Source organism: Corythoichthys intestinalis, chromosome 8 (assembly GCF_030265065.1).
Source record: "Corythoichthys intestinalis isolate RoL2023-P3 chromosome 8, ASM3026506v1, whole genome shotgun sequence".
Lineage (NCBI taxonomy): Eukaryota > Metazoa > Chordata > Actinopteri > Syngnathiformes > Syngnathidae > Corythoichthys > Corythoichthys intestinalis.
In genome coordinates this window covers 16,608,517-16,631,797 of record NC_080402.1, presented here as the reverse complement: position 1 = coordinate 16,631,797, position 23,281 = coordinate 16,608,517, and the positions used below count along the sequence as shown (strand labels likewise).

Below are 23,281 nucleotides of genomic sequence, written 5' to 3'. Positions count from 1 at the left end.
GCATTTTTTTAAAAATTTTTGATTAAAGTGATTTTTCTTTTGAAAACATATATTTTTTTGTTTGAAGCAACTTATTTTTTTATTGAATAATAAAGACACAAATGTCCTAGCCAAAATGTGTCCAAACGCAAAATTACATGACTTCAATCAAAAATGGTGTTTCAATCAAAAAAAAAAAAAAAAAAAATTGACTTAAATCAAGAAAAAAAAAAATTCAAAGAAAAATTGTTTTCAAATATATTTTTTTGAGTTTCAAATTTATTTTTGCATTCAAACACATTTTTTTTATTGAAGTGACGTTTTCTTCGGTTGAAAATATATATTTTGATTGCAGCAACTTTTTATTTGATTGAAGCAACTTTTTTTTTTTGATTGTATAATAAAGACACATCTACCTCGATAGTCTTAAAGCAATTTCAGATAATAAACTATTGTACTTACTTAGCCATTTCTGTGAGGTAAAAAGAGTCTGAAAAGACACCAGAAGAAGCCTTGGTCCTCAAGACCTGCTTGACCACCACTCCTTCTGGATTCTGCCAAGCACAACCATACATATTGTATTAAACAAAATATGTTTTTAAAAAAAATCATTAATAAAAAAATAGTCCAACCAATGATAATCAAGTTTACTCACCTGTATATCAATGGTGAGAGAGCTGTCGACAGCCTTAAAGGTCAGTGATGATACAAACGCTCTTAAGCGGACTGAGAGAGAAGAAAAATACAATCCACTTAGTTTGGTATAGTTTTGCAAAGGAATGGAACACCTTCAGTAAATTTTCATCGGAAGATAAGCTTGGGAATTTCAGAAATATTCTAAACTCATGTTACTGACGATAATATCGGAGTTCTTTCTCACCGATAAAATCTCCTTAACAAACCCTGCCAAGATTTAGTGGTCGGCCCCGAGGTTTTTACAGGCTTTTAAACTTTGGTGCGTGTATGTACTCCTTAAATTTAAAAGGTAATTATTAAATGTTCAATTAATCCAAATTCGGCTCCCCTGAAGCAGACATTATGTCTTTAAAAACCGTTTTAGATGACAAATATGGATCCATTGAACCAATCAGGGTAATCTTGTCAATGTACCGCTCCCAATAAATGTTTGCTAATCATTGTATATTTTCAGACAAGATGCCAATTTCCATTTCTTTGCGTGGAAATTCACGAAAAGTTGTCAAAACATGCTGGTGGACCTCCAAAAAGGCAGCAGCACGCCACGGGTCACGTGGTGGTGGAAAACCTTTTTTTGAGGGTACTGTATTTTTCGGACTATAAGTTGCACCAGCCAAAATATGCACAAAAAGAGGGGAAAAAAACACGTCGCACTAGAGTTTAAGTCCAATTTTGGGGAGGTCATTTCATTTAATCAGAGACCAAGCACAAACATCATAATTTATAGGTATAATAAAACAAACAAAAAAGTGCTAAATACAGTGGTTTGAAAAAGTATTTGAACCTTTTGGAATTTCTCACATTTCTGAATAAAATCACCATTAAATGTGATCTGATCTTTGTCAAAATCACACAGATGTAAAAACGGTGTCTTCTTTAACTAAAACCACCCAAATATTTATAGGTTTTAATATTTCAATGAGAATAGCATGCAAACAATGACCGAAAGGGGAAAATAAGTAAGTGAATCCTCTGCCTAAGGAGACTTAAAGAGCAATTGAAATCAATTTTTACCAAACAATTTAAGTCAGGTGTGTGCCCAATCACTGATGAGTGGTTTAAAGCTGCCCTGCCCAGTATTAAACACACACCTAGTAAGTATTGTCTTGATGAGAAGCATTGTCTGAGGTGCATCATGGCTCGGTCAGAAGAGCTGTCCGAATACCTGCGATCAAGGATTGTTGATTTATATAAAGCTGGGAAAGAATACAAAACCATCTCTAAAAGTCTGGATGTTCATCAATTGACAGTCAGAGATGTTGTCTACAAATGAAGAGAGTTTGGCACTGTTGCTTCTCCCCCAAGGAGTGGCCGTCCACTAAAGATGATACCAAGAGTTCAGCGCAGACTACTCAGAGAGGTAAAAAAGAACCCTAGAGTGTCTGCTAAAGACTTACAGAAATCACTGGTATAGTCCAATATCTCTGAACACATCAACTATATGTAAAACTATGGCCAAGAATGGTGTTCATGGGAGGACTACACAGAGGAAGCCACTGCTGTCAAAAAAAAAAAAAAAACATTGTTGCTCGTTCAATGTTTGCAGAAAGGCACTCGGACACTCGACAGAAGTTTTGGCAAAATATTTTGTGGACTGATGAAACCAAAGTTGAATTGTTTGGGAGTAACACACAATATCATGTGTGGAGGAAAAACGGAACAGCTCCCCAAAATCAACACCTCATCCCCATCTTGAAGCATGGTGGAGGGAGCAGCATGATTTGGGGCTGTTTTGCTACCCCAGGGCCTGGACAACTTGGAATCATTAATGGAATAATGAATTCAAAAGTTTATCAGGATGTTTTGCAGGAAAACCTGATGCTGTTTGCCAGACACTTGAGGCTAAAAAGAGGATGGATGCTGCGACAAGACAATGATCCAAAACACAAAGTAAATGAACTTCAGGATGGTTTCAGAAGAGTAAAATACACATTCTGGAGTGGCCAAGTCAAAGTCCAGACACAAACCCAATTGAGATGCTGTGGCATGACCTAAAGACAGCAGTTCATGCCAGATATCCAAGGAAACTGACTCAACTACAGCAGTTTTCCCGAGAAGAAAGGACCAAAATTAGTCCTGATCGATGTGCCAGACTGATTTCCAGCTACTTACTTATTTTCCCCCCTTCTGTCATTGTTTGCATACTATCCTCATTAAAATATGGAAACCTATAAATGTTTGGGTGGTTTTAGTTAAAGCAGACACTGTTTTTTCATCAGTGTGATTTTGACAAAGATCAGATCACATTTGATGGTGTTTTTATGCAGAAATGTGAGAAATTCAAAAAGGTTCAGATACTTTTTAATACCACTTTTGGTATCTGTTAAGTTACAGTTATTCAGGTAACGATAAACAAAACAAACTCTCAATCTCACTCCGAGTCACTACCAAATCCATACAAGTTTTCATCTTCAGTATCACTTTTGAACAATTGCACCAACTCGAAGTAGAGGGCATGCATCAAGTACAAGTATCAACATACAGTATAAATCGAAGGCCCTGCCAAACTATGAAAATAAGTGTGATTTATAGTTGGGAAAATACACTAAGGCTAGGTTCATACTACAGGTCTTAATGCACGAATCGGATTTTTTGTCATATCTGTTTTTTTGGCGTGCGCGTTCAGACTGCATTTGTCCATCGAGACCATCCATCCATTATCTTCCGCTTGTTCCGGGGTCGGGTCGCGGGGGCAGCAGCTTTAACAGGGAAGCCCAGACTTCCCTCTCCCCAGCCACTTCAACCAGCTCCTCCGGCGGGATCCCAAGGCGTTCCCAGGCCAGCCGAGAGACATAGTCTCTCCAGCGTGTCCTGGGTCGTCCCCGGGGCCTCCCGCCGGTGGGACATGCCCGGAACACCTCTCCAGGGAGGCGTCCGGGGACTGTCCATCGAGACCATTCAAGTATTACGCATGCGCACTAATTCGCAGTCCGACACGCGCTGAGCAAGAAGACCCGCATGCACAGAGGCATCTAAACAAATGACCAGACATGCTGGCCGTCATCTGTCATTCCAGGGATATCATATTTTGCTTTTCAAAAAAAGGACACAAATAACAGACATAAAAAAATCCCTGTTTAGGCTTATATTCAAAGTTTATATGGATCGATAGCATGCACACCCTGTCACACACACATACGGGCAGTTTGCCCCGACTCTCGGCCGTGTCAGCAATCTTGAAATATTGCCCGATTGATCGGGTCCGATCACGTCATTTTCAAAGTGTCGGAATCGGCAAAAAAATATCGGACATGCCTTTTTAAAAAATATATATATATATTTGTTTTAATTAAATCGTTTTCTAATTTTATTTAACGTTACAGACAAAATGTCTTACATTCATCCAGAGTCTTTAGTTGTGGCTTAAAGTAGAGCTATCAAATTTATCGCGTGAACGGCGGTTATTCATTTTTTTAAATTAATCACGTTAAAATATTTAATGCAATTAACGCATGTGCTGCACGACCCACTCACGCATTGTCGCGTTCAATCTATAATGGCGCCGTTTTAACTATATATAGAGCTAACAGGCAGCGTAAAATGAGTAGAGAGAATTTTGGCAGTCTTTGGAGCCTCTTTTTAATTGGCTATAGCCTTAAATTCCCTCTCTCAACAATTTGAAATATCGTGGGAAGCAATGTGGAGAAGAACGGTAGTGGTTGATCTTTCCCTTAACACCCTATGTTACTTCCCAACGCAGCAAAGATATATCAATTGGTGCCACTACGCACAGTCATGGTTGCACTTCCCATCATGCATTTGGGCAGAACAGTTAAATGACTACAGTATAATTTACTGAAAGCTCAACAAATACACTAGATGGCAATATTTAGTCACAATATACAAAGTCACATTTATCCTTTAAGAATTACAAGTCTTTCTATCCGTGGATCCCTCTCACAGAAAGAATGTTAATAATGTAAATGCCATCTTGAGGATTTATTGTCATAATAAACAAATACAGTACTTATGTACTGTAAGTTGAATGTATATATTCGTCCGAGTATTATTCATTTTTTTTCTTAATGCATTGCCAAAATGTATGTGATCTGGAAAAATTATCAAGAATGATTGGAATTGAATTGGGAACAAAAAAAACGCAAACGGATCGGGAAATATCGGGATCGGGATTGGATCAGGAGCAAAAAAACATGATCGGAACAACCCTATCCTCAGAGGCGTCGCGTCCCATTAGGCAAACCAGGCAATTGCCTAGGGCCCCCAGAGAGCCAACAGATTTAGCACAAGCAGCTTTAGAGCACTGTCGCAGCGACAAGTGTAGGGAGTGTTTCAATACAATGGAATCATTTGGCAGATTATCTAATGATTCTATTATCAATCCCAATCAGCACTAACCATGTCACGTAGATTATACATGTTTAAGAAAGCCCAAACAGCTAGTAATACCACATGGTTGTTTAAAGAATCACCAAGTACTCTCTGGAAAGTCCTTGCCAAGTTTTTTAATATTGACTTTCACAGGCGACCTCATTATTCATGTGACTACTTAAAGAAATGGGTATTTTTCCCAAAGAGTCTATTAGTGGGTCTATAGTATTCCTCGCCAAATACTCTATAAGAAAAATATAACATATATGCATCTAAAACAATCCTAAAAAATATTATTAGCAAATGTAATACTTCATTTCGGTCGGTAGTCCACCAATCAGTGTTTTTTACGGAATAATTTGAATTTGGTGGGTCGTAGGGCCAATCTGACTACTGATTTCACACAAAGGTATATACTTCCGCATCCGATGGTGGTATTTTTGTGTTGCTACTCTTTCTTCTATTGCTCCAAGTCCAGCTGTCCCCCTTACTTGCACACGCTCGAAGGGCCCCGTGTTGCTTGTTGCCTGGGGCCCCCGGGGATCCTTGCTACGCCTCTGCCTATCCTCAACCCATTTTTATTTTTTTATGACTCTTTTCAAGGCCGGCCCCATTCCCAAAAGCCATGTTCAATGCAAGCTAGGCGCTAATAACACACAGCTGCAGCGCTACCGTAGCGTCTCTCTCGCACTTTGATGATTGCTGCATGAATTCCGATTTGAGAGACTTGACAGTACAGACCACTACGACGTTCTGGAAAAATGTGGCCCAGATCGGATTTAGACCACATACGAAAGTGACCCAGATCGGATTTGAAATGGTCCCGCTCTATGCAACATGTCACGTTCAGCCCGTCAAGTTAATGCCTCACTTGAATCGGAAAAACACGAAAAAATCGGATTCATGCATTAAGACCTGTAGCATGAACGTAGCCTAACTGACCTTAACATGCATAATTATTGTGTTTTGTGATAAGCAGACATCCTTGTAAAACAATACAATGAAGGGCTAACTGTCCGTGACCAAAACTGTCCCACTCAAAGCTGTACTTGAATTAAATCTGGTGGATTTCAGCTAGATTACAACAAAATACATTCTATATTCAATCTATATTGACTTTTAGGATTTCAGTTAATTCCCACTGAATTTAAATATGAAATGTTTTTAATAAAGACCCTACCTTCGTCTCCGGGGTTGTAGATGGGCTTGTCGGTCTGGATGAAAATGTATCCGGAGTGGAAGGACACCATGACAGTCCTCTCCTCCACATGATAGTCTCCAAAGTTCACCTTCAGTATAACATACTTATTCTTTTTCTCCGCACGATTCAATGGACCTGAAGGAATCTGAGGGAAAACCAGACAATTCATGTATTTTGGCAATAGACAAATGTTAAGTGATCCCAAATTTGCAATTTGCACCTGGATAGACTTCAGGGTGTAGAAGCCATTGTTCTGATCAAGCGTGACCTTGTCCGTCAAGAGGGTCGTGGCCTTGGTGAAGTCGAACACAGTGATGCCAACATCAATAGGGCTGATGACATACTCGGCCTGAAGATAGATATTCTCTGGACTGTCAGTCCTCAGCAGATCCGGGGCGACAAGGGTGAAGCTGAAGTTCAAGTAAGATAAATGTTAAATCATATGAAGATAGTAAGTATGTTGGTCATTAACAGTCCCATAATATTGTTTCCCTAAAATGGGTTGATTAAAATAATCAATTCATAGAAATGTATTTAGTTCATAAAATAATTGGTTAGGCTACCTCATGTAAATTGTGAAGTTGAAAAGAGAAGAAAAAAAACAATTTCACAGATGCATTTAGCATTTTGTTTTAAATTCTAATAGTTGGTTTGTTGATTCATTGAAAATACTGTGCTATAACTGAAGATTAGATAAAAACTTAATTTTGTTGAAAAACTAAGTCATTCAAACTTTTCACAAAAATGATTCAATGAATTTCTTTCTTTAAAGAAAAATGTAAAAGGACAAATAATCAATTTCCCGTATAAGTATCTTTTTTAGATTCATGTGTTCAATAATGTTTAATTCATAGACAAGAATAATATTCTAAAAATAATCATTCTGAGAACTTTATTATTTCATTAGGAATTACTGTACGACTGAAGTTCGTAACGGAATAATAAAGTTCTTTGAATTGAATTGAATAATAATTAAATATCTGTTCCGCTTTTCTACCGAATAGATAAATTTTGATTAGATTGCTGTGGTAGTACAATACCTTGGAACATCTACTTTTACTGGTGGTGGTGGTGGCGGAGGCGGAGGTGGTGGTGGTGGTGGTGGCGGCGGCGGCGGCGGCGGTGGTGCTGGTGGTGATGAATGCCTATTTAACCTAAAATGACCATGCTATATTGTTAGCATTGTCAGAACAACAAAAACAACACCAAAATAATCCACACTTCACAATACAACTGTAAGCATAGTGTTATGATCTGGGACAAATATTAGGGGCGCTAATATAATTTTGTTTCAAATTGGTCCTTGAGAGGCCACATTTAAACCAGACATTAGTGCTGCTCCACAGTCTCAATGAGGCTACCAATTAAGAAGTCTTAGATTATTTGTTTTTCAATGGTTTAATATTTCTGAACAACATGAGCAATTCTCAGTTTTAAAAGGTTACATTTAAAGCAACACCTGGTAACTCTTCAGTTTTGGTTGATTTTAGCGACGCGGTGGACAAAAGCGATAGTATTTTGCCGTTAAGGAAAACTGCGTTTCTCATGAGGACCAGCGGTGCGTTTCCGATGAGGACCAGCGCACACCCGCACGGTGTCGTAAAATCATCAATCAATCAAAAATTAATCTCCCGGCCACCTGCAGATGCATTAATGAACATTTCTGGTTCCAGCTATGTAAAGGATGAATAGTGATAAAGTCATGAATCCAGTTGTGGCTAAACAATAGCATACGACAGATAGTAACTGTGTGGCTTAGCGTGGCTAACCCCCCTACCGTCCCCCTTTTGTTGCTCTGTCATCATTGCAGAATTCCCGCGAAAGCGTTCGTATCGACTTCAGTCTTTGTAATGAATGGGGAAAGGGGGAAGTGACGTATGCTATAAAGCAGTCAGCACATTTTTTTTTTTTCTGGGGCAGGGTTCCTGCCACCCTCCTCAAAGTTAATTAGTGCCGGTGAAAGAAATACAGACCCCCACAAAATATGAATGAAATTTTATTGTCATCGGTATCATTGACAATCTTTGACAATTACAAAATGTGATATGATTTGCCCGAAGGAACCGAAGAAGAAGCCAAAGGCGGACGGGAGGAAGCATATGCTGATCAGTTTCCCGTCCCCCATACAACTAAAGACGCACATTCAGACATGGTACATACATCAGATAGCCACAAAACTGTACAATAACGCAATCAACAATCTGGGTTTAGTAACTCAGCGTCCAGTCAAGCAGCTCGATTAATTTCAGGGCGTACAAGGTTATGGCTTTGTCATGTCCCTGACATTTTTGCATCTGTTTGCTGAGGGAACATTTTGTTGTGGCTATGTGTGAGGCAAAAGTGATTATGTGTTATCACAGCTGGTGTGAGTAGCGACTCAAAATGCTTTTCTCATAAGTCTCTTAAAAGGATACATTGCTAAGGTGTACATGGTGGCAACAATTGGCGCACACAAAGATCACTGTAACAGTTTCATCAGACATGAATGTATGAGGAAAATCAAACAACATGTTGTACATATTTTATCCCAAGATTAATGTCTCCACAACGAAAAACATGTTTATTATTCATTTTATTCAGTATATTTTCCATATACTCAGTAAACTAGACATTTGAATCAGCAGCTCGATAGACACAGCAGATAATTATGTTTTTACAATTTGGGATAAGGAGCTCGCTTGTAATACATTCCAGGAGATTGTCAATCATAATTGCAACACCCCATCCCCCCTTAGATGCCCGATTAATTTGTGTCATGTTATATCCGTGCAAATTAAAGTCAGAGCCTTTGTTATCTTTAGTAGATAATCCTTAATGTGTTCAAGATTCTTGTAGAGACTCCTGCCGTTGAAAAGTTTCAGCTTACCGTCCACATCCACGAGTTGTTATACTGGTCCGCTGTGTAGTATTTACAGTTATCCAGCTATTGTAGAAGTTGTGGTCCAGAAATGTGGTTTCAGATGTCATCATTAATTTTCAAGTGACGACAGCTGGTCAAGACTCGTAATAGCTTTAATCTTCATATCTTGCATCTTGACAAGGATCCTGCAATCCGAGACCCAGGTGTTGGCTATTTTCCCAGCTTTCTTGAGTTGACATGCTTTTTTTGCAATTTCGGCGAGTCAAGTTGTCATTCAAAAAAATCTTCGACCCTTTCAGGTGGCGGCGCTGGTTAAGCAGGGCAGTCTTGGTGTTGTGGTCTGCCAGCTTCATGAGCACCGTCGCTGGTCCTCTCTCCCCAGATGGGAGCAGAAAGCAGCGACGGATGTCCAGCGGTTCCATGTTTATTCCATACTCTTTCTGCTTAGCAATTGCCAGTTGCGCCACTGTGTCACCTGGGCTAGGCGTCGGTTGTAATCCAGAAATGATGAGCTCATTTGCGCGTCGGCACTGGTCGAGATCGTCAGCCAAAATTTCCAGCCTCTTGATGCGAACATCTCTCTCCTGGACCGCCTGCTTGAGTTTCTCGTTTTCAGCGCGAATTAACTGGAGCTCTCTGACGATTTCTTGATTCTGGTTTTGAATCAAGCCAGTCAAGGAGACCTCCAACTTCTGTGTGGAGGATTTTATTTCATCCAAGTCTCCAGGTTTCAAATTCTTTGGAGCCATACTGGGAGTCCTGCTTGCCCTGAGCGCTTATCGGTTAAGATAAGAGAGTGCTTCAGGAGTCAGAGAGTGCGTCTGTACACGGTGAAGTCTGGAGCAACAATGAGGTGTCATTCAACTAGTTGTCAGTCGACATAATATCACAAATGTTGTGAAAATATTTTATAAAAGGTTAAAAAGTTACCTAATGCTGCTTCAAAGGAGCCATTGATGGGGTTTTAAAACGGCAGTGTTGTGACATCACACTTCAAAATTAATCCTTCTGAGGGAACAGTTGATTGAGCATTTTGATTTGGACAGCCTTTATTATCGTCAACCCTGAAATATGTTTTCTAAAGGCTGCATATGAAGGAAGCTTCAAATCAGGATGCATTATGGCTTTCAACCTTCAAATGTAGTTTCTAACGGACAAATTTTAACATGATTTTTTTGGGGGGAGCCAAATGAGATTGACTTTCAAATGCCTTCTTTGAATTTGTTTCAACCATTGGGTCGAGTTATGACATCAATGACCATCTAATGTAATCTTCAAAGGATAGTCTATTAATTGAGATGAGATTATTGACTGTCTACCGACAGTTCAATGTGGTCACTCAAACATTTGCAATCTATTTTTTAATTCTGGTTGTTGTTGAGAACCAAAATACAGTATTTTAAAGTGAATGAGGACTGTGTTTACTTACACTTTATCAACGATTTTCCTGCAAAGAAAACTCACAATTTAAAATTCCGCCATCATCTCCACCTACCATTGCCATCAGTACTTACTTGGTGAATTTGGATAATTTTTTTCTGCAAAGAGTAGACAGACATATTAGCAGGCGAAAGTTGATATAATGTGTTAACCAGTGGTGGGTCTCCACTATCACAGAACCAAAAATATGAAAGAAAAGTCAAGTGCCACATCATGAGGAACACTTCAAAATATTTTATATTTGTTGTTAATTATTAAAATAGAATGTGACTGTGTGCGGATTGGCACAGACATGTTTTACTGAACGAACAGATGAATTTGAAATCTAATTGGTGAAAGCAAGGTATGAGCCGAGAACCCCCCCCAACCCACACTTTTTTTTCTCTTTTTTTTTAACCAACGCGCTTTTCGAAAATTTATTTTTCAAACACAAGTTTTAAACCTCTTTAAATAATTAGTGAACAGTATTTTGGTAGTGAAAAATCCACAATTAAAAAAAATAAACCATTTGACAAATCAATTTATTTTGTCTCCTTAGTATTTAAAGGAAAGCAATTTTTATACAAATATTCTGAAAAATAATTTGTGAATTTAGTAATTTAGTAATTTAACAAAAATAACAGCCGAATTTAGTTTATTTTACATTCCTTTGTTTTAAATATCTGTTCAATGTATCACAAGTAATAAAAAAATAAATGTAAGTGTAAGATATAAGATATATTTAAGAAGTTACAAAAATAAAAAATGAATTATATTGAAAAAATGTTATATTGTAGTTTAAAGAGCTTTACTATAAAAAGAACATAAAAAAAAAAAAAAATCAGAAGATAGGAAGTGTGTTCGGCGCAACTAATTCCAAAAGCCGTACGCAGATTAAACTGAGATGGAAACAGTTACTGAAATCTGATTGACCAAAAAAAAAAAAAAAAAACTCTCACATCCATGTGTTTGAAACGGTACAGCCACGACAAACATTGACCAAATTAAGAGAATAAAATGTTCGTAATAAATGAATACGAGGTAATACTTTACAATAAGGGTTCCTTAATTAACACTAGTCAATGCATTTTTAGACAATAACTAATGTTTAAGTAACATTACAATAATCAATATAATTGCTAATATATTAATTAACATGAGTTAATGCATTTCCTAATGCATTAGTTATTGCATAACTAGACAGTAACTAATGGTTCGGTAAAATTAAAAATACATATAGGCCTATATAGGTTTAGGGTTTGTTAACTTAGCATTTCTAATTTCTTAGTTAAGGGACACATGTGCTACACTTTTTTTTTTTTTTTTAACAATTTTGTCTCTGGTGTCCTTCGGCAGCTTTTTGGTCTTGGCCATAGTGGAGTTTGGAGTGTGACTGACTGAGTTTGTGGACAGGTGTCTTTTATACCGATAATGAGTTAAAACAGGTGCCATTAATACAGGTAACGAGTGGAGCCTCATTAGACCCCGTTAGAAGTTAGACCTCTTTGACAGCCAGAAATCTTGCTTGTTTGTAGGTGACCAAATACTTATTTTCCACTCTAATTTGGAAATAAATTATTTAAAAATCAAACAATGTGATTTTCTGTTTTTTTTTTTTTTCCACATTCTATCTCTCATGGTTGAGGTTTACCCATGTTGACAATTACAGGCCTCTCTAATCTTTTCAAGTAGGAGAACTTGCACAATTGGTGGTTGACTAAGTACTTATTTGCCTCACTGTATGTTGGACGACAACAGTGTTCAAAGCAGGTGGCAGCAGAGGTTGACTGTCTCCTCCAAGGGAGCAGTGATGGCCCCACTGTATATTTTTAATTTTACCAAACTATTAGTTACTATCTGGTTATGCATTAACTAATGCATTATCAACTAATGCATTAACTCATTTTAATTAATGTATTAATAAATGTTAGCGAAGCAATTATATTAAGTATCGTAATGTTAAACATTATTGTCTTAAAATGCATTAACTAATGCATTAACTCATGTTAATTAATATATTAATAAATGTTAGATGAGGAATTAAATGAATTATTGTCAAGTTACTTAAACATGAGTTATTGTCTAAAAACGCATTAGCTAATGTTAATTAAGGGACCCTTATTGTAAAGTGTTACCGAATACGATTTAACAGAGAAAGAAAACAAACTGGTTATTGCTTGTAATCATGCTTAAAATGGCGGAAAAAGCATTCTAAGCCCTGACTGTCCACCACTGGTGTTCGCATTAGCATGGTAGCTCACCTGAACTTACTCCGTGCTCCTACGTCACACAGAAGACACAACAGTAATATCCATACCAGCCTTCGTCCAGCCATGGCGATTTGAGTGGACTGTATACCTTCTGGTTGTGTTCTCGGGTACTAAAGCGAATGAGGAAATTTAAACAAGTTGGAAGTTGAACACAAACTATGACACAACGACAGAAAGTGCAAAACTGTGATTTCATGCTTGCGCAAGCTAGGTCATTTCGCAGTGACAGAAAGTCCAAAATTGTGATTTCATGTTTGCACAAGATGGATATCTTTCATTCAAGGTTATATTGATCTTTTTGTTTGGAAACAGATCAATATTCCTACTCCCCCTGAGATAAAGTCCAATTGTCAATTGGTAAAATGAGCCTAATCCCTTTTTAAAAATGCTTTGCCCTTATGGTTTTTTTCATTTACATGTCTAAATTCCTTTCCTAATAAAATCAATCAATTTATGTGAGATAATGAAGGGAATATTATCTTTTCTCGTATTTACTGTTTGTATTACTCCAACACTCTTAATATAATCAATCACTGAATAGTATACAGTATTATCTCATATTTACTGTTTGACTGTTTGTATTAATGTAACACACCCCATATAAACTAAATAGCATTTATATCATAGTTTAAGAAAAACAAGCAGAATATATTTGATATTATGAACAGTTGGACTTGAAATAATTAGCATTTGCAGCACCAAGACAACGGGCAGATAAGGGCAGAACAGATACAGGATGTCTTCTGACCACGGAAGCCCAACGTACGCGTCAAGCAGCTGACTGAGCAAGATTGACACTGACAAGCGGGTGATAGGCGAGACATCTACAAGCCCATGTCTGCACCACCAAATCCCGCAATCAGCTCTTCTGGGCAGTCCAGAACAAATTGCGGGACACCTTGTCTTGCCACAATGAACACCTGAAACGGAGGGACCTGCGACCAAGAAGTGAACACTCAGGACTCACGTGCAATTTAGGGTGTGTCAAGAAATAAAAAGTTGAGAAATGAGAGGGGGCCCTATGTTTTCAAGTTGTCTTATGATATACTTGATCATAATCAAAAGCAAAAAAATAGTTTTGACTTTATTTACCTACCCCCTTTTTTGATTGAAAAAAAATGCATTTTTGGGGCGTTTTTGCATTTTTTGACCATTTCCGCCTAAACCCTGTTTTTTCAGATATGTAATTTTTTATGCAATATTTATCATCTCTATTTAAAACCAGATATTTACTACAGTTGAAAATGGTCCCTTTAAAAATAAAAAAATGGTCCTTTTAAAAATTAAACTTATTTAGTTTCCAATAAAACTTTTACTCTTCTAACATGCAAAGACATGCTGCCGGCCATCACAGATCATTAAAAGAACACTTTGTACCCGAACATATTTGAATTGAACTGTTGAACCTTTTTATTGATAACTCCTATTGAGATGGGTCCCAAGACCAGGCATGAGGCTGGTACTAGTCTGGCTGATATGACAGGTCCAGGAGACCCGATGATACAAACTGAGCTCCCTACCCTCCGGGGTGTCCTGAGGCATGGCATCTACCTGCAGGAAAAGAAGCTGTTGGAGGATGGGGTGGATAGGAGGAACTACAGCATCAACCAGCTGGTCAAGCATGTCAGGGTGGAGTTGGTGGGCTGTTGGCAGAGGGCAAATGCTCAATTCAGTCCCCCGGTCACCATAACAGACAAGTCCATAGAACGGAAAATCCAGGTGGCCTGGACTGTTCTGGAAAACTTCGCCTGGAACAGAGGGGGCATGAATTGGTCACCAGGATTGCCTCAGAGTGAGCAAACCATGCAGAGGACCGGACAATCGGCTTGACGGTCAACTGCACCACCTTGGGCTGGGTGCGGAGGCAGGACGGCTCAAACAGGACATTCCTTGGACCACCCACCCACAGATAAATATTGCATATAAAATTACATATCTGAAAAAACAGGGTTTAGGCGGAAATGGTCAAAAAATGCAAAAACGCCCAAAAAATGCTGTTTTTTTCAATCAAAAAAGGGGGTAGGGAAATAAAGTCAAAACTATTTTTTTGCTTTTGATTATGATCAAGTATATCATAAGACAACTTGAAAACATAGGGCCCCCTCTCATTTCTCAACTTTTTATTTCTTGACACACCCTAACGTGCATGGCGCTGAGGATGGCAAAATCCTTAACTTTCGATGCCCTGACAACAGCAACGCCCGAATTCTCCAGTCCAATTGACAACAGACAATAATTCTAAACAAAGCCCAAGCACACCCTTCTTCCGGACGACAGCCCGCCTCACCAGAGCCTTTCAAAGACTGAATGTTTAACTAATCGTTGTCATTTTTCCTGAGAATCTTTTGTTGACTTGCGATATGGTGACACTAGATCCAGTTTGCCTCCTCGCCTGGGTCTCTCTGTGCTGTAGGATTGCTGCTGACTTGGAATAAATTGTCAACTTGTGTTTCAAAGCCTTTTTCCAGCTTTTAAAATTGATTCAGTGCAAGGGGTTAAGACGAAGGTGAACGCACTGAGTTTGGCCTTTTGGCCGGGTTGTTTGAGATCCGCCGGCCCAGGTCGTCGGACTTGCGGTAGCACAGTTCCAGCAGTTCGGCTGACGTGATTCCGGCAATCTGGTTAGAAGGTCAGATTACTTCAATAATTAATTTATGTAGGATACCAATCTCATTCATTACAAATATTTTGAACATGTACAAATGGTTTGCTTTGTCGACCCCTGAAGGCAAAAACTGAAAGGAAAAGAAGATTATTGGCAATGATTTCATTATATAGAAATACAGTATATATTTTTAGTTGATCCGAGGTATTTATTTCATATTTTGGGGGCATATTCCTAACCTGGCAGGCCAGTCTGACTTTCCCCATGTACAAGATAGGCTAGCTGGCAAGTCAGTCTAGTCTTCTGTGGGTTCAATTGGGTTTTCACTCTGGTCCAATCTGGACCGACAGATCACAGCATGTGCGGTGGGACTTGAATGAATTATGAAGGGGCGCAATGGAGGATCGTTTTTACACTCCCGGCAGTTTTGAAGAGTGGAGTGAGTCCTCGTCTTTTTTCCCCATATATTGGACGAAGAGGCTGCTGTGTCGATGGCACTTTTATGGCTTGTACAATGTAAAGTCTCGTTCGAGTTGCAAGAGGACACCGAAACAAACTTTGCACCAACGCTCCCACTTGCCATCAGACTGAGTCAAAGGCAGATATCTCTGTAAATCTTTCAAACTTTTAGCATTTGTTCCGTTTACACCTATTTCAACTAAAAATAGTCATGCTGCAATTGATTTTCTAACATTTATTTCACATCGTGGACATTATTTGGTACACCACATCCACAACATCAGTATATTTGTTCGGTGTCATTTCTGTATTGACTGCTTTGAAAGAGCAAGCAGAATTTCAGTCTAGATTCCTGGTAGTTTAAAAAAAATAATCAATAGGAACACAAGTTATCTGGATGTCGTGTTTGCGCTGAGACGTCACCAGTGTCCAGGTGGAACAGAGAGGGAACACTTGGGAATTCCTGCAGGCAGAGTGTAAGGCGTCAGTCATTAAGTAAGCCATTGCTTGCCTTCAATGACCATGGTCTGAGTCTGAGTCACTGTAACTGGGCACGAGGGAACCCAAACTTGACGCACTTGTGTCCTGCTCAATATTTACATTTTCCTGTGACGACGTCGATGGCGTCAACTCCTGGGAGTGTGACTTCCTGCGTATCAGGGGTGTCCGTGAGGAGCCCAAAGCCTTGGCAATGGCCACCTCTTTGCCCTGAAGGCCCAGCTTTTGAAGGAGACTTCCAGATGTGGTGGAGGTTGTAGTGGTGGTACCCCCTGGGGTTGTGTTGAACCATGAGCGTGAGGAGATCTCCTGCCGTTTTCCGCGCTGTCTGTCCTCGCATGCTGATTGAGGGGAGACATAGAGTTCGGGTCACTTGAGTGTTTTGTAAGTGCAAACACGTTTGAAAGGAGCATGCTATTTACCCCCTTTTGGAGAACTGCATGAGCACATTTTTTTGGAGTGGTCTCTAAGCAGGGTTGGCCACGCTTTTTTGAGGGGCTGACGAGGTATATTTCACAAAACCAACAACTGTATGTGATATCCTTGCTGTAACGCTTAAACGGGGAAGTTCAAATTTTTTGACGTTAGGCTTAATATTTGAGTTAGCGGGGGTTTAATTAGTTGGTGGAGTTGATTTCAACAAATTCTGTGCAGTTTGTTAGTTATTTGTTAGTTTCACTGCTCCAGAGTGGCCAAGGTAGCGCTAGTCAATGGTCCTGTCTTAGCATGCCAATAAAAAACAACATATGCTCGCACGAAAATCACCAATGACCAATGCAATCAATGGTGTTGGCTATGTTTTCAGGATAACGTTATTAAAACTGACCATTGCATGTCAATAAATGGAGTATGAACATCAACATTTGAAATCAAGCATCTGCGCAGGGAACAGGCTACAGAGCGGAGTGAAATTTTTCCCACTGGTGTGTTTATATCGTAGCCAGCAGCAAGTAACCACAGTTTGTATTGTATGTCGTTCTTCATAGGGAATTTGTGGGAACTTTCATTTGCCCATTAGTCCTGTTTCCACAGCCTTTAAATGCACATATCACCATATTGCTGTTCTTCGGTCAAGACTCAGTAGACTGATGCTGCATTCGAAGCAGGTGGAAAGTCGGAGTTTTCCAACCTCCAACCAATAAAAATACCACTGGAACGCCACTCGAATTGGAAGGCCTTGGTCACGAAAATCAGAATAAAACAAAAACTACCCCGACTTTACGAGTTGTTTCAATCTGACGTCAATCGACATAATGGCGCTACCCGTCGAAAAGTCAATAGTAAAACAAAAAAAGGCAGTTTACAGTGTGTGCTATTCACCTTAGCCGTCGTTTTTCGTCCACTATTTTATCGCTTACGAGAAGGCTGGTTTGCTTGAGGTCAAAATGTCTTCTCGTGGCCAAAATAAAAATCAACTTGTCACGATCAGCCACTGTTTACTTTGTTTGGAACGCTTTGAGGTCGCAACTGGTACCATCGGAGTGGGATAAGTCCGACTTCCCCTCTTCCTCGAATGCAGCATGAGCTCGTTTGGCCGGAGCACTCCTCTCTATTACAGTCGCATTGTGCATCTAAAAAAAATAATCCGGCAGAATGAAAAGAATAGTGTACCGCACAAATGTTATATTTAGACGTCACCATCGTAAACCAGAAGTGGGTCAACATAGATGCGTCCTCGCATACAACCCAGGTAAGTACTGCTTGTTTTCTGCCGGCAATCTTTCATAAAAGAACATGTCGAGTCAACACTGCCACTATGGAACTTGTCGAAAAGACTCTAGACATTACGACATATGAAGGATGTTTTCTTCATACGTTTCCCGAAGCCAAAAACTCAGAGAAAAAAATATGAACAATGGATCAACTTGTGCGGACGTCCAAAAGACCAGTTTAACCCCAGCACGTGCTTTTCAGCATGCGCATCTTTCGTGGCACGCCAGAACCACTTAGAGTGTTTGTTGCCAAAAAGCTCAATCTTGGTCTCATCTGACCTAAGCACACGGTCCCAGTTGAAGCCCCAATACCGCTTGGCGAACTCCAGACGTTTGCGTTTATGATTGTGAGTGAGGAAAGGTTTTCTCCGTGCATGCCTCCCAAACAGCTTGTTGGCGTGTAGACAGCACCTCATACCCACTGTGAAGTATGGGGGTGGGTCAGTGATGCTGTGGGGCTGTTTCGCTTCCAAAGGCCCTGCGAACCTTGTTAGGGTGCATGGCACCATGAATGCTTTGAAATACCAGGACATTTTAAATCAAAATCTGTTGCCCTCTGCCCGAAAGCTGAAGATGGGTCGTCACTGGGTCTTTCAGCAAGACAATGACCCTAAACATATGGGCAAATCTACACAGAAATGGTTCACCAGACCAGACACAAAATCAAGCTCCTCCCATGGCCATCTCAGTCCCCAGACCTCAACCCCATTGAAAACCTGTGGGTGGTCTCTCATCTCATCTCTGGATGATTTAGAGATTCTGCAAAGAGGAATGGATGAAGATCCCTCTTTCTGTCTTTTCCCATCTTGTAAAACATTATAGGAGAAGATTAGGTGCTGTTTTGTTTGCAAAAGGGGGTTGTGCAAAGTATTAACACCAGGGGTGCTAATAATTGTGACACACATTATTTGATGTCAAATAATTATTTCTTTATGTGGTGTTTTTCCCCACTGAATAAATGCACTTGTATTGAAGGTTGGATTTTTCTCTTTTCCATTAAAGAGCATACGACACCAGAAAAAAAGTCTTAAATGGCATTATTATGTGAATTAGAATCATATTTTGAGACGATTCGACCATATACAACAATTTAGCAAAGCGCAGATGACGAGAAATTAGTCTTTTAATCTGCCGGTTAGCCACGCCTACAATTATAGGGCTTTAGCGTCCCCAACAGGTGGATGACGTCAGCGGTAGACTAGGCTCATCGGTTTTACTATTCAGCCCATTGAGGGGGAATTGTTCAGAACGAGGAAAACGAGACGAAGAGAGCTGCAAAATGTCATTTTTTTCAGTCTCTCTACTCCCAATATTTTTACAGGATATTCTTTTTATCCAAGTATTTTCCCCAATAGCTATATAAATGGCTTGAGAAGGACCAGTCAGCCCGTCGAGGGGGAACTATTCACAATGAGGAAAACGCGACGAAGAGAGCGGCAAAATGTCATTGTTTCTGTCTCTTTACTTCAATATTTTTACAGGATATTCTTTTTATCCAAGTATTTTTCCCCAATAGCTATATAAATGGCTTGAGAAGGACCAGTCAGCCCGTCGAGGGGGAACTATTCACAATGAGGAAAACGAGACGAAGAGAGCGGCAAAATGTCATTGTTTCTGTCTCTTTACTTCAATATTTTTACAGGATATTCGTTTTACCCAAGTACTTTCCCCAATTGCTAAATAAATGGCATGGTCATGACAAATAACTTGTGCTAAATGGAATATAAAATAATAAAAATCCATTTATTCAAGACGACATGGCAAAATTACTCCATAATGGTCAAAACAGTCGACTTTACCTTTACTGTCACACCTGCCGAACGATATTTTATGACACCTAAATCGGACATATGTCATTTCCCTTCCCTGGCTTCGGAGAATGTAAACAGACCAGAAGGAGTGACAGCTAGCCGACATGCTAACCCGAACCGAGGGATGTTTCAAAGTCTTCGAAGTGGAAAATCACACATAACTATCCTGGATTATTTGACATGACGACCCGGTTGTCGAGTTTCTTTGCGGATCGGCAAACCGCCCGGCGGAGAGAAATTTACAGTTCGTTCCCTGGAGGAGGGTGGCTGGAATTGTTGTGTAGCTAACGTGCTAACAGCTAACTGCTAATGAGCCTGAGGATAGCTTTTTACATGCCTATCAATGATCAAACGTAAGTAGTCCTTTATTTAAAGGAATTTTATAGTGTTTACTTTGTAATCACTGTATTCGTATTTGACATAATACAAAACAAGATGTTTACTCACTTCCTTGTAAGTCCAATGGTCCCACAGTAAATATCCACGGTGAATGGGAACCTTTTGAAACTCCAAAAAGGCGCATACGCCTCTCCCGCATACAGAATGATTTTTCTGCAGCCGTTTGGCTGGCGTGATGCAAAAAATAAAAGTATTAATCCGCAAAATCAGCTGAATCCTTCGTCCTCATACACAACAGTACACTGTAGCGTGAAGAGGACGTCTTCTACCGTACACGTCACAGCGCCCTCCTCCTCAATGCGAGACCGAAGCCGGAAGTCACTCATTTTCCTGGCGCGGGATTCAAAAAACTAAATAAATATAGCGATCGCTTCCACACACATCCAAGCGGTCCATATCATTCAGGAGCATAAAATACCGCGTGTATTATGAAATAAACATGCTTTTTCGTGTCACAAGCACTTTAAGATCCCATATTATCTAAAAAAATATATATATTAGAAGCTAAAAAACACATGATTATTATAAATCCAATAATTAGGGAGGGCACTGTATAGACAGTACATTTGGAATATTAATGAGAAATCCAGTATATTTTCATTCAAGGTCTCTGTATCCTAAAGTGGTGTGTTTTACGGCAACTCACATTCTGGTGTCTGCAAGCTGAGGAGTGCTGCCAGCCTCTGATCCTCTTTGCGCTCAGGAAGCAGCGGTATACTCAGGTTGGTCCTTGCCCTCACTGCATCATCCTTCTCCTCTTTTTCCACCATTAATTTCTTTTCTGTCTGCAAAGAAAAAGTACAGCAGTGCACCAATTTACAAGTTTATCTAGTTTGAAGCAACAAAAAAAAAACGTCAAAAGCCTTGTGGATTAAATGTGAAACATCTTTAACAATCAAGATGAGCCAGTTGCAGCCATTCAATCTTTGTGGATTAGTATAACTAGGGTTGGGCATCGGGGATCGAGCATTGGGCATCGAGCATCGATGGGAACCGGTTCTAACACTACGATGCTCCCGGAATCGTTCGAATTTTAAAATTTCGATTCCTTGATCCGATGCCCTGACTGCCGAGCGGAAAAAAATTTTTTGATTTCAAAGACTTATATTTATATACAAGTTAAAATTACCCCTGTGAGAAGTTCATTTAATTTAAAAAATCCTTGAGAAGCGAAGACTTTAATATAATATATTTTTTTGACCCAGCATTTTTTTTACCCTGCCTCTTAAAAGAATCGAAATCGAGAATTGTTCGGAACCGGAATCGAAACGTGGAATCGGAACCAGATTCGCTAAATTTCAAACGATGCCCAACCCTAAATGTAACAGATTACGTTAAGGATGTCCAACTGGACGAAGCTGTTTTACCCTGAACTTCCTGCGTAGGGCGCTGTTGAGTTGAAAGTCATCTTTCCACCCGGCCTGGTGGTCCTGCAGCTCTAGCAATGAAGGCAGCGCCTTGATCAGCTTCTCCTTGTCCTTCCCGCCATGGTCCAATTTAAACATGGCATCCGTCTCCAGTTTCTCCTTCTCTTCACGCTCTGGTGGGAGTAACACGCCAATGACAACCACATTTGTTATTTTTGTTTGTTCTTTTGCTTTCCTCCTTACATTCTCCTAATATAGAATTGGAAATGTTGGTCATGTACCGGTGGTGAGTATCTGCTCATTGTCGGCCATGTCCCATCGCTCCTCTTTCCGGCTGGCGCCACTGACGATGACATAGTCGCATGCAGCTGGGTCTGTTTGCATTTCGATGTAGTTGACACACAGGTGGCACTTCATCCGGAACCTGCCGAAGAGGAGGTTTTATATCTCAATTAAAGTTACACTCCTCATCAGTGCTCACCTGTAGATAGGTGTGGTGAAGTAGTTGCCCACTTTCTTCTTCTCTGCATTGTATCGGACACCTGAGCAAAATAGACAACTAACAGTGAAGACAGAACGACTCAGCAGGATGGACAGCAATATTGTACATACCCATGCCTATATGGTTCTTGCAGCCATCACACCAGATGTTGTATGGCATTTCAAACCTGTGAAGATGAAAAACGTTGTTGAGTTCATGCCACAGTTCCACGAAAGACATGAGATGCAGAAATGTTTCACTTTTACATTAACTTTTAGGGAAAAGGTTGCAATCCAACCAGGGACAAATTTATTCATATTTGCAAAACAATTAAAAATTCCAAGATTAGTGTAGCATTTTTGAAGAAATTTCTCCATAAAATGGTAGTGTACAAATACGAACCTGATGATGAGGATGCCCTGGGACAGCTTTCTAGCCCGCTCCCGCAGGGCATGTGTTTTGTGGTAACCATTGAGAGAACCATGCTAGAGGTGATAAAAAAATATCATTACAGGTTACACGTCAATTAAAATAATAATAAAAACAATAACAATAATAAATCATAACACACACCTTAGCCGGATCAAAGTCTGGCGGATAGTATTTGTTTGTTCCTTTCCGCTCTCCCTGGAAAAAAAAAAAAAAAAAAAACATGAGTGAGTTTGTATTGGAAAATGACAACATTTAAAATGTAGCTTGAACATTATCTCACCATCTTGGCGACGAAAAATCTACACGGCTGGCAGAATCAGTCTATATTTGGAAGTAAAGTCATAAAAGATTATTAGTGAAAGGCAAAGTTCTTAGTAATGTTCTCTGTGGTGCACCTTCGACGAAGTCAAAACTCAAAATAACTTAATACCTAATCTCGATGAAGTCAAAACTCAAAACATAACTTAATACCTAATCATTACTACTACTAAAAATGTAAGCACACATTTTGTAAATCTTTACAACTATAGCAACATTTTGAAAATTGAGTAAAGATTAAGAAAGTTAGGATATCTGACCTGAAATACAGTATCAAGCCCTATTGTCCTTGTATTTAAATAGTGGGCAGAAATTGGTGAATTCTTAATCGTTTTTAAGGTAATAACCATCTAGATAAGACGAAATATGTAGATGTACTTATTAAATTTAACTAAAAACCCTGAGGGTCCCTTCTGCGGTAATTGCTATGAAATGATGTGTTGTA

At 39.5% G+C, this 23,281-nt stretch overlaps 2 protein-coding genes across 6 annotated transcripts in view; both read right to left on the bottom strand.

The window, feature by feature from the left end:
• Positions 1–12,875, bottom strand: part of c3b.1 (complement component c3b, tandem duplicate 1) — a 56,847-nt gene extending 43,972 nt beyond the window's left edge. The window contains exons 1-8 of one of the 2 annotated variants that reach the window (XM_057842868.1): positions 12,746–12,870; positions 10,580–10,603; positions 10,495–10,512; positions 7,246–7,359; positions 6,426–6,615; positions 6,185–6,350; positions 635–705; positions 442–533 (exon numbers count right to left, since the gene is read on the bottom strand). In XM_057842868.1, the coding sequence (XP_057698851.1) occupies positions 442–533; positions 635–705; positions 6,185–6,350; positions 6,426–6,615; positions 7,246–7,359; positions 10,495–10,512; positions 10,580–10,603; positions 12,746–12,819 (749 nt within the window). In that variant the 5' untranslated portion in view covers positions 12,820–12,870. Of the gene's footprint in view, positions 1–441; positions 534–634; positions 706–6,184; positions 6,351–6,425; positions 6,616–7,245; positions 7,360–10,494; positions 10,513–10,579; positions 10,604–12,745 lie in introns of both variants that reach the window. The other variant, XM_057842869.1, reaches the window with a different exon arrangement.
• A 3,167-nt stretch (positions 12,876–16,042) lies between these two features.
• Positions 16,043–23,281, bottom strand: part of yju2b (YJU2 splicing factor homolog B) — a 13,931-nt gene continuing 6,692 nt past the window's right edge. For 3 of the 4 annotated variants that reach the window (XM_057842925.1, XM_057842926.1, XM_057842924.1), the window contains exons 2-11: positions 22,799–22,839; positions 22,660–22,713; positions 22,489–22,571; positions 22,218–22,273; positions 22,087–22,147; positions 21,887–22,029; positions 21,606–21,778; positions 20,885–21,023; positions 16,419–16,657; positions 16,043–16,281 (exon numbers count right to left, since the gene is read on the bottom strand). In XM_057842925.1, coding sequence (XP_057698908.1) covers positions 16,192–16,281; positions 16,419–16,657; positions 20,885–21,023; positions 21,606–21,778; positions 21,887–22,029; positions 22,087–22,147; positions 22,218–22,273; positions 22,489–22,571; positions 22,660–22,713; positions 22,799–22,801 — 1,041 coding nt within the window. In that variant the 5' untranslated portion in view covers positions 22,802–22,839 and the 3' untranslated portion in view covers positions 16,043–16,191. Of the gene's footprint in view, positions 16,658–20,884; positions 21,024–21,605; positions 21,779–21,886; positions 22,030–22,086; positions 22,148–22,217; positions 22,274–22,488; positions 22,572–22,659; positions 22,714–22,798; positions 22,840–23,281 lie in introns of all 4 variants that reach the window. The other variant, XM_057842927.1, reaches the window with a different exon arrangement.